At 44.9% G+C, this 14,306-nt stretch overlaps 1 protein-coding gene across 1 annotated transcript in view; it reads left to right on the top strand.

The window, feature by feature from the left end:
* ITGA2 (integrin subunit alpha 2) overlaps window positions 1–14,306 on the top strand; it is a 125,444-nt gene that overhangs the window by 53,018 nt on the left and 58,120 nt on the right. Inside the window, exons 3-4 of the mRNA XM_040421263.1 lie at window positions 9,509–9,612; window positions 10,016–10,107. Coding sequence (XP_040277197.1) covers window positions 9,509–9,612; window positions 10,016–10,107 — 196 coding nt within the window. The remainder of the gene's footprint in view (window positions 1–9,508; window positions 9,613–10,015; window positions 10,108–14,306) is intronic.

Genomic DNA, 14,306 nt, shown 5'->3' with positions numbered 1-14,306 from the left:
GAGCAGACCCCCAATCAGCCTCAGATCAGACCCTCCCATCCTCCCTCAGCCAAAGATCAGCCTCCCATCAGACCCCTCCTAGCCTACATCAGCCTCAGATTAAACCCTCCCGCTTCAGATCAGACCCAACTCAGAGCCCCCAGCCTCCATTAGCCTCAAATCAGCCGCCATCAGACTCAGATCAGACCCTCAATCAGCCTCAGATCAAAACAAATTAGGCTCAGATCAAACCCCCCCAGCAACAATCAGCTTTACATCGACTCCCCAACCCCCATCAGCTTCAGATCGGACCCTCAGATCAGATCTAATCAGCCTCAGATCAGACCTTCCAGCCCCAATCAGCCTTAGATCTGACCCCCCAGACCGCATCAGCCTCATATCGGACCCCCATATCAAATCTAATCAGTTTCAGATCAAACCCCCCCAGCCACAATCAGCCTTAGATTGGACCCCCCAGACCCATCAGCCTCATATCAGACCCCTATCAGACCTCAGATCAGACATTACAAAAAAAATAAAAAAATAAACATACCTTGCTTGCTCTGGGCAGCGCTGCAGATCCAGGACTCACCGGTCCCACATGGTTTCTTCCACTGTGTACTGTGAACTGATGACCTATGTGCACTACGTTCTGACCCTATGCACATCAGTACACAGAGTGGAGCCCAGAAGAAGACGAGGGAAGGTGAGTACAGCCAGTGCAGCGCTGACCTCACCTTCCCGTGCCTCCCTCATGCTAATGACCACTTTCATAGATGGTTTTGGAGGGGAAAAAAGTGTGTCTTGTAGTCCGAAAAATAGAGTATGCTCTGGCAGGGTGGCAGGAAGCCGGGGGCCATGTGAAATGATGCCGTGGGCCAGAGGTTCCCCACCCCTTACTCTTAGAGTAAAAGAATCTTAGCTATGATTGAGTTTTTTTTAATTATTATTATTATTATTATTAGCGTATTATGCTATTAACAACTAAAGATCACATCAGGTTTATAAATATATTACTTAAAATATTACATTAAATAGGATCAGTTGACTTTCCTGACATGTCTATTTAAAGAGAACCTCTCACTTTGACATTGCAGTGTAATTTGCCGGCAGCATGTTATAGAGCACGAGAATGTGAGCAGATTAATATATAATTTTGTGGGAAAGATTCAATAAAACTTGTAATTTATTCATACTGTATAAATCTCTGCTCTTTCTATGCCTAGGAGTCCAGTGGGTGGTCCTCCTTAATGATTGGCAGCTACCTCTATATATGCATTCAGTCATAGAGAGAAGTCTGTTAACCCCTTAGTGACCACTGATGCGTGTTTTTACAGCGGTCACTAAGGGGCCTTAGGCTGGACCGCTGCTTTTTTATGGCGGCCCATTGTAAGCACTGCATGGGTCCCCCATGCAGCGGGGAGCGGAGACCTGGCTCTCACATGAGAGCCGCGTCCCTGCTCTAACAGCCCGGACAGGCAGGAGTGCCGATCCGGGTTGTTTAACACTTTACATGCCGAGGGCAATGGCGCCCGCTGCATGTAAATCGGTGACAGAGGGAGTGGTGGGGTGCTGATGTGTTTGAAGGCTACCTGGCATCTGTTGTAGGCCCTGGTCCTGGCTGTAGTAATTTCCAGCAGGCTGCGCCTCTCTGGCGCAGCCTGCTGGTCAATGTTAAAATAGCATTGCTATCAAAATACAATGCATTGTAGGGATAATGCATTGCATTTTAAAAGCAATCAAAATACTGTCTGTCATAGTCCCCTTGTGGGACTATTAAGTGGTAAAAACAAGAAAAAAAAACACATTTATTAAAAATTCCGTAAAAAAAATACACTTTTCAATGTAATAAATTGCAAAAAAAATCTCCCCCGTATATTTCATATTGCCGTGTCTGTAATGACTCAGACTACATAAATATCACAGAAATTATCCCCTATGGTGAACGCCGTAATTATTTTTTTTAAGAAGACAGAATTGCTAATTTATTCTTAGTTGCCACCGAAAAAACTTAATAACAAGTGATCAAAAAGCGCCATTTACTCCAAAATGATACGAATGAAAAATACAAGTCGTCCCGCAAAGATCAAGCCATCACCCAACTCTATAGAAAGAAAAAGAAAAAAGTTATGGGTCTTGGGAAGTGGCAATGTAAAAACATTTTTTTCTTTTAAAAAAGGTGTTTTATTGCAGAAAAGTAGTAAAACCTAAAAAAAAATGTATTTGGTATCACTGTAATTGTACTGACCCAGAGAATAAAGATATTATGTTATTTATACCGAAAAATGAACGCCGTAAAATTTATAAGGTAAAAACGCAGTGGTAGTATTGCTGTTTTTCCCATCTCCCTCCCAGAAAGAGTTAATAAAAGTTAATCAGAAAGTTATGTGTACCCCAAAATGGCGCCATTAAAAACTACAACTACAAAACTACGAAAAACAAAGCCCTCATAAAGCTATACAGACGGAAAAATAAAAAAGCTATAGCTCTTGGAACGCGACGATGAAAAAAGGAAGAAAAACGCTTGGTCAGTAAGGCCCAAAACAGGCTGGTCACTAAGGGGTTAATCACTGATAAGACCGCCCTCTGGACTCCTCAGCATAGAAGAAGCAGAGATTGTACGGCATTGGGCAATAACATATATATCAATCTGCTCACCTCCTCCTGCTCTATAACTTGCTGCTAGTAGATCGGACAGCAAGTTCAAACCTTTAATACACCTGAAAAAAAGAAAAACTTAAAGTAAAGCTTGCACCACAAGAGTGAAGGCCTCATAGTGCTACATTGCTCTACAAATAAAAAAAATATCATAGAAATGTATAAAGAGAAAAATGAAAAATAACTTCTTATTCTTAAAGGTGTTGTCCGCCTTTTTAGATTCATGACCTATCCTCAGGATAGGTCATCAATATCAGATCATCGGGAGACCACCGATCAGCTGTATGAGGAGACCGCAGCGCTCGTACAAGCGCTGTGTTCTCTTCACAGTTTACTTGCTGGCCGTCGCAACTGCACTGGTAAGCAGTAGTGTTGATCACGAATATTCGAATTACGAATATTTATCGCGAATATCGCAACTTCGAGAATTTGCTAAATGTTTCGAATATAGTGCTATATATTCGTTTTTCGAATATTCGTAATTTTTTCCATCTGAACACATGATTCCTCCCCGCTTCTTGCTTGTGGGCCAATGAGTCATTAGCCCACAAGCAACTTAAGCACGGAGGAATCATGACTTCAGATGGAAAAAAATTACAAATATTCAAAAAAATGAATATATAGCACTATATTCTATAGTGCTATATATTCGTTTTCGACCCACGCCTGTATTTATCGCATAATATTCGCATATTACGCGATCATTACCTTGCCGATTTTCGAGTACAAAAAAAAAGAATGTAGAATATAATGAATATTCGAATTCGCGAATATTCGATGAATATTCTACAAAATATTCAAAATATTGCGAATTCGAATATAACCCCTGCCGCTCATCACTAGTAAGCAGGTGTAATTCCCATTCACTTCAATAGTAAGGCTCTGTAGTATTCAAATGAGTACTAAAGAGCCATACCATAGAAATGAATGGGATGGCTGAGATGTAAATACACCCGCTCACCGCTGCAGTTGTGACGGCAAGCAGGTAAACAATGAAGAGAAGGCAGTGCTCGTACAAGTACCGCAGTCTCTTCAAACAGCTGATCAATGGGGCTTCGGGAGTCAGACTCCCAGCCGATCTGATACATGCACAAAATGACGTATTCGCGGCACAGGGAGTTAAATGTGCATGTGTTATTTAGTAACATAGTACATAAGGCCTAAAAAAGACATTTGTCCATCCAGTTCGGCCTCTCCTCCTGCAAGTTGATCCAGAGGAAGGCAAAAAAAAACTGTGAGGTAGAATACAATTTTCCCCACTTTAGGGGAATAAAAAATTCCTTCCCGACTCCAATCAGGCAATCAGAATAACTCCCTGGATCAACGACCCCTCTCTAGTAGCTATAGCCTGTAATATTATTACACTCCAGAAATACATCCAGGCCCCTCTTGAATTCCTTTATTGTACTCACCATCACCACCTCCTCAGGCAGAGAGTTCCATAGTCTCACTGCTCTTACCGTAAAGAACCCTTTTCTATGTTTGTGTACAAACCTTCTTTCCTCCAGACGCAGAGGATGTCCCCTCGTCACAGTCACAGTCCTGGGGATAAATCGATGATGGGAGAAATCTCTGTACTGTCCCCGGATATATTTATACATAGTAATTAGATCTCCCCTCAGTCGTCTTTTTTCTAAAGTGAATAACCCTAATTTTGATAATCTTTCAGGGTACTGTAGTTGCCCCATTCCAGTTATTACTTTAGTTACCCTCCTCTGGACCCTCTCCAGCTCTGCTATGTCTGCCTTGTTCACAGGAGCCCAGAACTGTACACAGTACTCCATGTGTGGGCTGACTAGCGATTTGTAAAGTGGCAGGACTATGTTCTTATCACGGGCATCTATGCCCCTTTTGATGCCACCCATTATATTATTGGCCTTTGCAGCAGCTGCCTGATATTGGCTTTTGCAGCTTAGTTTGCTGTTTATTAAAATTCCTAGATCCTTTTCCATATCAGTGTTACCGAGTGTTTTACCATTTAGTATGTACGGGTGACTTGCATTATTCCTTCCCATGTGCATAACCTTACATTTGTCAGTGTTAAACCTCATCTGCCACTTATCTGCCCAAGCCTGCAATCTATCCAGATCCCTCTGTAATAGTATACTGTCCTCTTCAGTGATGACCACGCAAGAAGTCCTGATTAAAGCTCTGGCCTTCAAGGGATCTATCTCGGTTTCCCTTGGCTGACTACAGTGTTCTTGCCACCAAAAATTAGGGAACTTCAACAGAACTCCAACAAAATTCAGAAAGGCTGCCACGATTCTCTGGTATCTATTTAAAAATGAATCTGACAAAGCTGTAATGGCTCTTTTATGAACATGTGCTGGTGTAAAGAGGGCCTCTTACAGCAGAGTTGGATGGAAATGGCAGTGTGTGACTATGGAGATTGGTGGGGATCTCAGAGGTGGGAGCCACACCTATCAGACATTTATGGCATATCGATAGGACAGAATGTCCAGATGGGACAACCCCCATAAGGGTCCATTCACACGTCCGCACTTTGGGTCCGGATCCATTCCGCAATTATGCGGAACAGGAGCAGACCCATTGATTTTAAATAGGGACGGAAAAGATACACATAGCACACAGTGTGTTGTCTGCATTCGCATTTACGGTCCGCGGCCCCGAACTTTGCTCCGCACAAAATAGAACATGTCCTATTCTTGTCTGCAGCTACGGACAAGAATAGACATTTCTGCTGGGCCCCCCATCGATCACTAGAATGGGGGCCGATGTTCCCCATATTGAATGGAACGGTGAACATACATGGGTGTTGCTGCTCCATTCAACTTTACAGTGCTCAGCTGTCTCTGTCAGTCTCGTAGAGTTGAAAGTGTCGACCGATCTATTCAAATGGGGAATATGGCCCCCATTCTAGTGATTGGCAGGGGCCACAGCGATCAGAGCACCGGTAATCAGACACTTATCCTCTGTCCTGTGGGACAACCTCTTTAAGCTCAAGAAGACCACATTGTCAGGCTACAGATAATGCATGATATTTCTGTAAAATATGGCATCGGTAGTTTATGGGTTACTTTAAAGTACGTAGGAGGTTTCATTTAAAATACATAATAACCTTTAATAGTTACATCTGGTTTAGATCTGGACTCTTTTGTAAAACATGTTGCATGCAAAAAAGTGACATCCTGCTACCAGAGCTGTGAGAGACAATTTATTACAGAAGGAAGTGCCACTGATGAGTTTTTCAGTACTTAGAAAAATGGAAAAATAAATGACTAGGCTCCCACTAGGGGGCAGTCTTCTTTATTGTTGTCTGTGATAAGGATTCTGCAGAGAACCATCCGTGTGGAGGCAATACATTCCAGAAACTTGTAGGCATATAGGGGCACATTTATTAAGACCAGCGTTTTACACGCCTGTCTTAATAAAGCCCCATAGCGGGCGGTATATCCGCCGCAGTAATGAAGAGGCCCTGGCCTCTCCATAACTTTGGCGGATCCTCCGCCAGTTCTAAATGTAAGACAGTCCCCTTCCCCACCCACGCTACGTCACCTTCTGAGCCTGAAACACGCCTAATTTAGGTGTATTACATATTAATAAATGAGCCCCATAATGTATGGTTCCTTATGGATCTTTTACATAGGGCAACTTCGGCCCCATACGAACACCGATAAATGATAAACCAGTTGATTAGCGATCATTTTTGCATGGCCAGATGCAGCTGAATAGGGGATGAATGATCGTTATTACGATCATTTATCCCCCATTTAGTTTGCATATTGTCAGCAGGACATCACCTGGTTAGACTGGGAGATGTGCTGCCCACAAACGGTGACTTTTGGTGCTGCGTTAACAATGTAACAACTCGATAAACAAATGTTTGCACATTTGTCGGGTGATTGGTATCATGTTTACATGGGGCAATGATCAAGTAAACAGCACTTTTTGTTCCTAATTATCGGCCGATGCAAAATGGCCCTTAGACTCCAGCCAATATTGGAATAACTGTAGTAAGAATTATGAAATAGTTTGAGCAGCCAGCACTTCCCTGTTTCCATAACTTCCATAGCAGTGAATGGAAGCTACAGCAAGCTACTCCCGAATTACTAGAAAGAGCGTAGCTCGCTGTTTGAGAAGCTCCCACTGTCACGGTGGGGAGTGGGGGAAAACCCCCCACCGTACAATGTAATGAAAATAAGGTAGCAGCTAGGCCTGGAAACAGGGAAAAGGGAGCTGGTAACCAAATAAGCATCCCTAAATCCTATCCCTAACCTCCTGACTGTATGAGCCGCCCTCGATGGTAGGGGGGCTTATACTCTCACACCTGGGCCCTACTGACCCTAACGGTCCCTCCAATATCACGTCAGAAGGTGGAGACAACCAATTCCTCCAAGACACGAAGGAACCGGAGTCTCCAACAGGCCTAGCAATAAAGGGGAAGAAAGCAGCCAGCAGTGGATGACACGACAGGTAAGCGTCGAGTGGCAGAAAACACCACTGCCAACAGGACCAACATGGACACCTACCTGACACAGCTGCAACAGGAACTCGAGCCGTCCATGCTGCTACCACAAGATCCTGGTAATGCGCATAGGCCCAAACACACACACTAGGCAGGACCCAGCACGGACACCAAACACAGAATCTAGTAGAAACAACCTGGACCATCATGCGGCATGAACCATGGCGGCACCAGGCTGCGCTGCTTGTAGTTCCCCCTCCGGGGAACTCCAGGGACCCCCTGTCGGAGGGATAGGACATACAAAGGATATGTCTGGCATCCATGCTGACCTGAAACACCAAACAGGCCAGACATGAAACACCAAACCAGACATAACAACAAACCCAAACATAAACCCACAAAAAACATACAAGTGAGGTAGAGTAACAGCAACAGACACAAAGGGGTGACATCAGAAGACATCAGGTGACATTGATGTCCCATAAGGTGGCCCTCAATGACTGGGCAGATGGAAAAGCACCAGCTCCTCAAGACACTGAAGACAATCTGTCCTCAGGCTTACAACTCAGAACAATAAGGCCCCTTTCACACGGGCGAGTATTCCGCGCGGATGTGATGCGTGAGTTGAACGCATTGCACCCGCACTGAATACCGACCCATTCATTTCTATGGGGCTGTTCACATGAGCGGTGATTTTCACGCATCACTTGTGCGTTGCGTGAAAATCGCAGCATGCTCTATATTCTGCGTTTTTCACGCAACGCAGGCCCCATAGAAGTGAATGGGGTTGCGTGAAAATCGCAAGCAAGTGCGGATGCGGTGCGATTTTCACGCATGGTTGCTAGGTGACAGTCTAATCACTGTATTATTTTCCCTTATAACATGGTTATAAGGGAAAATAATAGCATTCTGAATACAGAATGCTTAGTAGGTGATCAATTGAGGGTTAAAAAAAATTAAAAAATTAACTCACCTTCTCCTCTTGTTCGCGTAGGTCCCGGTCTCTTCTTTACTTCTCAAAAGATGAACTATCGGCTAGGACCTGTGGTGACGTCAGATCACATGCTCCAATTACATGGTCCATCACCACGGTGATGTACCATGTGATTGGAGCATGTGATCTGACGTCACCAAAGGTCCTTTAGCCCACAGCTCATCATTAAAGAAGTAAAGAAGAGACCGGGACCTACGCGAACAAGAGGAGAAGGTGAGTTAATTTTTATTTATTTTTTTAACCCTCAATTGATCACCTACTAAGCATTCTGTATTCAGAATGCTATTACTTTCCCTTATAACCATGTTATAAGGGAAAATAATACAATCTACAGAACACCGATCCCAAGCCAAGTTCGGGTTTGGGTACCAAACATGTGTGATTTTTCTCACGCGAGTGCAAAACGCATTACAATGTTTTGCACTCGCGCGGAAAAATCGCGGGTGTTCCCGCAACGCCCGTGTGAAAGGGGCCTAAGAGCCAAGAGGCCACACCCAGCTCCACTTTGCACACATCTAAACCCCATACAGACCAGAAATGGGAAGGTAAACAGCCTTAAAGGGGAAGTGCACACGCATGCAAAACAAGCAACACGTTGCCACCGGCAACCATCATGCGCGGCGAAAGTGTCACAGCAAACTACCACCAAGCCGTGACACCCATTCACTGACATGGGAATTACAGAAACAGAGGAGCACTGGCTGGAGGTTCGCCAGAGTTATGGAAACATCTGAGAGACCTGCACTTACTGTGTTTATTCCCGTCTCAGCCATGAGATGCTGAACTGGGAATAGCGCTTAAAAATTGAAGATAAGATAACTTAAGAAAGTTGCCCAGATCTCCCAATGTCAGCCCCGGTTCCCAGACCCTCATTTCTTGCAACATTACATGACCAGTGCTGTGTATAAAGGTGCTGGCTGACCTCCACGTTTCAATAGCTAAGCCAGCCTCCTTCTCTCTTATAGCCAGTTCATGGAAAGAAGGGATCTGGCTTGGCCATTAGAATTGACTTGTAACCCATCAGTAATCTGATGGGCAGCACGGTGGCTCAGTGGTTAGCACTGTTGCCTTGCTGGGATCCTGGGTTTGAATCTGACCAAGTACAACATCTGCATGGAGTTCGTATGTTCTCCTTTTGTTTGCGTAGATTTCCTCCCACACTGCAAAGACATATGGATAGGGAACTTAGATTGTGAGCCCCTTTGGGGACAGCTTGATGCAAATGTCTGTAAAGCGCTGCGGGAATATGTTAGCGCTATATAAGTGAGTAAAATAAATAAAAATGATATTGACACAAAAGGGAAGGAAAGCAAAGTTTTTTCTGTCTACCAATGTGCTGAAATTACAAAGGCATGAAGTGGTAAAGTGCAGTTGTTATATGTTTTACACCAATAGTGTTGTATTGTAGGGTTTCAGAAAACATATGAAATGTACATTTTTCCATCACTTAGGTTACTGGTGAGTTCTCCATGGAGCGGTTATCCTCAGAACAGGATGGGAGATGTCTATAAATGTGGTCTGAACTCACAAATGTGTGAAAAAATGAACTTGCCAAGTAAGTTCTTCACTTCATTATAAAACACACTTGTCACATCATAATATATTATTTTTGTTAGTATTTGGTTATTCTACTTATTATTTACACAATACCTGTACAAGGAACTGCTGCAGTGTCTTGCACATCTTGTGATCATGGCGCTGCTGTTTAGGGAAAAACTTACACTACGGCCCTTTCATTATCAAGATTGGTGGGGGTCCCAGAAGTCAGATCCACACAATTCATAAAGTGATGGCATATCCTGGTGACATGCCATTGCCTCATATGTTGAAAATACCCCTTGCCTATACTCTAATTATAATGAGGTGGCTCTGCTAATCATGTCCCAGTATACTCTTTTAGTACAGTAGTTCCTATGTAACAGTCAGTGATAATGATTCTATTCTTACTGATCTTGTAGGTGCAACTGTAATCCCAAATGTTACAGAGATAAAGAAGGAAATGAACCTTGGGCTGACGCTGATAAGGAATGAAGATACAGGTGGATTTTTGGTATGTTAGAACAAAACACAATTTAGATTATATGTTGCTAGATTAAGGCCATTAATATATACAAACAACAGCACTCCAAATGTATATCGTTTTGAACTTTTATTCATAAGGCAACTTCACATTCCAGTGACGTTTCGGTCTAACGACCTATGTGTCAGCTGTGGATACACCATACACCAGCTCGTTTTCTCTATATGCACCATCTACTACTTACTTATCTCTTCAGCAACTTGAGTTTGAAAAAGGTTGTTAGACCGAAACGTCACTGGAATGTGAAGTTGCCTTATGAATGAAAGTTCAAAACGATATAAATTTGGAGCGCTGTTGTTTGTATATACTAAATGTTTTTGGCTGGGAAGCCATAACAACAAGCACCGAAGACCTAACAGATGAGAGTGCCAGGCCATTTCTATACAAGCTAGATTAAGGCCCCCCATACACATTCAATAGCTGTTGACCGAACTAGTTCTCCTGACACTTTCCCGGCTTCCCTATATACATACACGTTCGGCTTGGCCAAACATGTGCACTCTATGTAGGGAGCGGAGAAAGCTATTGCCAGACATCTCTGATGGATGCATATTTCCCGGAGAACAAAAAATATTCATTTTGACCCATCATCTGTCAGGGGATAGGCGGGAGCTCCCCATACACATGAGAGTGTTGACTGAACCCTTTGTTCTTGTCTGGTTCGGATGACCATAGACTAATGTGTATGGGGGCTTTAGACATAAGTACACCAGGAAAGGTCCGACAGCAGTTTCCTGGGAGTTAAATATCTGCTGGAAATTATATTCCAAATAAGGTTCAAAAGGTATAACCACAGGATATGCCATAAATTTCTAATAGATAGAGGTCCTACCGATGAGAGTCATGGCTCTCTCCATTCATTGCTATAGTGCTATAGAAGATACAAGCATGTAGGCTGGTAGGGATTCAGGGGACCCTTGTTCTGGTCATAGATTTAGATTACTGTAGCTTTCACACATTCAAGTCATGTCCCGTGGATATACCATATATTTCTGACACTGGAATACCCCTTTAATAAGATTAGTATCACGCTCTAATGTGGGAGGGAAACCCCACACCGAACATAGGAGGGAAAGGAAAACTAGGGAAGGAAGATGGACACCTCCTAGTGAAAACCCTAACCAAAGCCCTGATTGACTACCAGTATGAACAGACCCCAAAGGTAGGTGAGTCAGTGGCGGATCCAGAGGCTGGTCTAGGGAGGGGCACTTCCAGATTATTTTCTGTCCGCCGCCACAAGACTACACAGTGTAGAGGTATACTGTATACTGTGTGGCACAGTGTATGCTATATGTGTATAACATAAACATATTTAACATGAAAACATACAATTACTTGGCTTGGCCCTTGGGGATCTTGGGCACCACTTCAACACTTTGGCTGGGGGGCTCGGTGGAGCTGATGTTGTGTTTTATCCTAATGAGAAAGATTTCATAATAAGGATTTGGAGAAGGGGCAGAGGGATCGCCGAGCAGTGAGAGGCTGGTGCTGCTACTAGGGGGTCATACCATGGGGGAGTAATAAAGCCCACCATAATGCCCCCCCCCCCCAGTAGTCATAATTCTCCTTATAATAGACAGTGCAAAAAATAATTGGACTTGTAATGCCCCCAGTTGAGCTAACGTCCCCATAGTGCCCCAATAATGTGCCAGTATAAAATACCCCTATATAGTGCCCCCAGTAAATGCCTCCATAGTGCTCCTCTCCCCCCTTCCTCCTAGTGCCCCCCATAATGTACCAGTATAAAATGCCCCATATATAGTGCCCCAGTAGATGCCCTCAGTGTCCCTCATAATTTGCAAGTATAAAATACCCCTTCTTAGTGCCCCACATAGATGACCCCATAGTACTCCTATCCCCCCCTTCCCCATAATACCCACCATAATGTGTCCCAGTATAAAATGCTACTGTACAGAGCCCCCATATAAAATACCCCTTCTTTGTGGCCTCAGTAGATGCCCCTATAGTGCCCACCAATAATATGCCAGTAAGAAGTGCCCCCAATAATGTGCCAGTAATAAGTGTCCCCAATCATGTGCCAGTAAAATGTGCCCCCATAGATGCCCCCAATCATGTGCCAATAACAAGAGCATCCCGCCATCACGTGCCAGTAACAAGAGCCCCCCCATCACATGCCAGTAACAAGAGCCCCCCCATCATGTGCCAGTAACAAGAGCCCCCCCATCATGTGCCAGTAACAAGAGCCCCCCTAATGTGCCAGTAACAAGAGACCCCCCCTAATGTGCCAGTAACAAGAGCACCCCCTAAAGTGCCAGTAACAAGAGCCCCCCCAATGTGCCAGTAACAAGAGGCCCCCCTAATGTGCCAGTAACAAGAGGCCCCCCCTAATGTGCCAGTAACAAGAGGCCCCCCCTAATGTGCCAGTAACAAGAGGCCCCCCCTAATGTGCCAGTAACAAGAGGCCCCCCCTAATGTGCCAGTAACAAGAGGCCCCCCTATTGTGCCAGTAACAAGAGGCCCCCTTATGTGCCAGTAACAAGAGGCCCCCCTTATGTGCCAGTAACAAGAAGCCCCCCTAATGTGCCAGTAACAAGAGGCCCCCCCTAATGTGTCAGTAACAAGAGGTCCCCCTAATATGGCAGTAACAAGAGGCCCCCCCTAATGTGCCAGTAACAAGAGGCCCCCCTAATGTGCCAGTAACAAGAGGCCCCCTTAATGTGCCAGTAACAAGAGGCCCCCCCTAATGTGCCAGTAACAAGAGGCCCCCCTTATGTGCCAGTAACAAGAGGCCCCCCTTATGTGCCAGTAACAAGAAGCCCCCCTAATGTGCCAGTAACAAGAGGCCCCCCCTAATGTGTCAGTAACAAGAGGTCCCCCTAATATGGCAGTAACAAGAGGCCCCCCCCTAATGTGCCAGTAACAAGAGGCCCCCCTAATGTGCCAGTAACAAGAGGCCCCCTTAATGTGCCAGTAACAAGAGGCCCCCCCTAATGTGCCAGTAACAAGAGGCCCCCCCTAATGTGCCAGTAACAAGAGGCCCCCCCCTAATGTGCCAGTAACAAGAGGCCCCCCTAATGTGCCAGTAACAAGAGCCCCCCCTAATGTGCCAGTAACAAGAGGCCCCCCTAATGTGCCAGTAACAAGAGGCCCCCCTAATGTGCCAGTAAAACTATTGTACATATATAAAAAAAAGACTTAGGCCTCTTTCACACGGCCGTTTTTTTTTCCCGTTTACTGGCCGTTTTTTGCGGTCCGTATACGGTCCGTATACGGAGCCATTGATTTCAATGGGTCCGCAAAAAAAACGGAATGTACTCCGTATGCATTCCGTTTCCGTTTTTCCGTTTTTCCGTTCCGTTTTAACATAGAACATGTCCTATATTTGGCCGCAAATCACGTTCCGTGGCTCCATTAAAGTCTATGGGTCCGCAAAAAAACGGAATGCATACGGAAGTGCATCCGTATGTCTTCCGTATCCGTTCCGTTTTTTGCGGATCCATCTATTGAAAATGTTATGCCCAGCCCAATTTTTTCTATGAAATAACTGTATACTGTATTTGCCATACGGAAAAACGGAACGGAAAAACGGAACGGAAACGGAAACACAACGGAAACAAAAAACGGAACAACGGATCCGTTTAAAACGGATCGCAAAACACTGAAAAAGCCATACGGTCGTGTGCAATAGGCCTTATACTTACCTCCATGTCAGCGATGCAATGCAGGCCTCTTCCGGCCTGTGTCCCGCGCTGTACGGCTCAGGCGGCACAATGACGTCATCACGCTGCCTGCGCCGGCCTCTGATAGGCTGCAGGCACTAGGCCGGCAGCCTGTCAGAGGAAGGGGAAGGGACACGCCTCTCCTTCCCCTGCCCGTTCGTGATACAGATGACTAAGGAGATGAGCGCTTCCACAATGGAAGCGCTCAGCTCCCTGTGCCCTGCGGCCGCCGCCCCCACTTCTGAGCAGCTTGGGGAGGGCAATTGCCCCATGATGTAAATTCATATGTAACACCCCAGAGTGTTGTTACCACTTCTGCACCTTGCTACTGTCTTTATTGGTCTAACCTCATCTTATGCATTTATTCCAGGTCCTCCACACTGTTCATTTCTAATGTTATGTAACTGTTCATGTAATGTGCCTGGTTCACCAGCAGGTGGCAGCAAATACGGCAGAGCTATATTTAGATAGAATAGAACCTTCCATTCC

The sequence above is a fragment of the Bufo bufo genome, chromosome 2 (assembly GCF_905171765.1).
Source record: "Bufo bufo chromosome 2, aBufBuf1.1, whole genome shotgun sequence".
NCBI lineage: Eukaryota > Metazoa > Chordata > Amphibia > Anura > Bufonidae > Bufo > Bufo bufo.
This window is presented reverse-complemented; position numbering and strand designations above follow the sequence as displayed.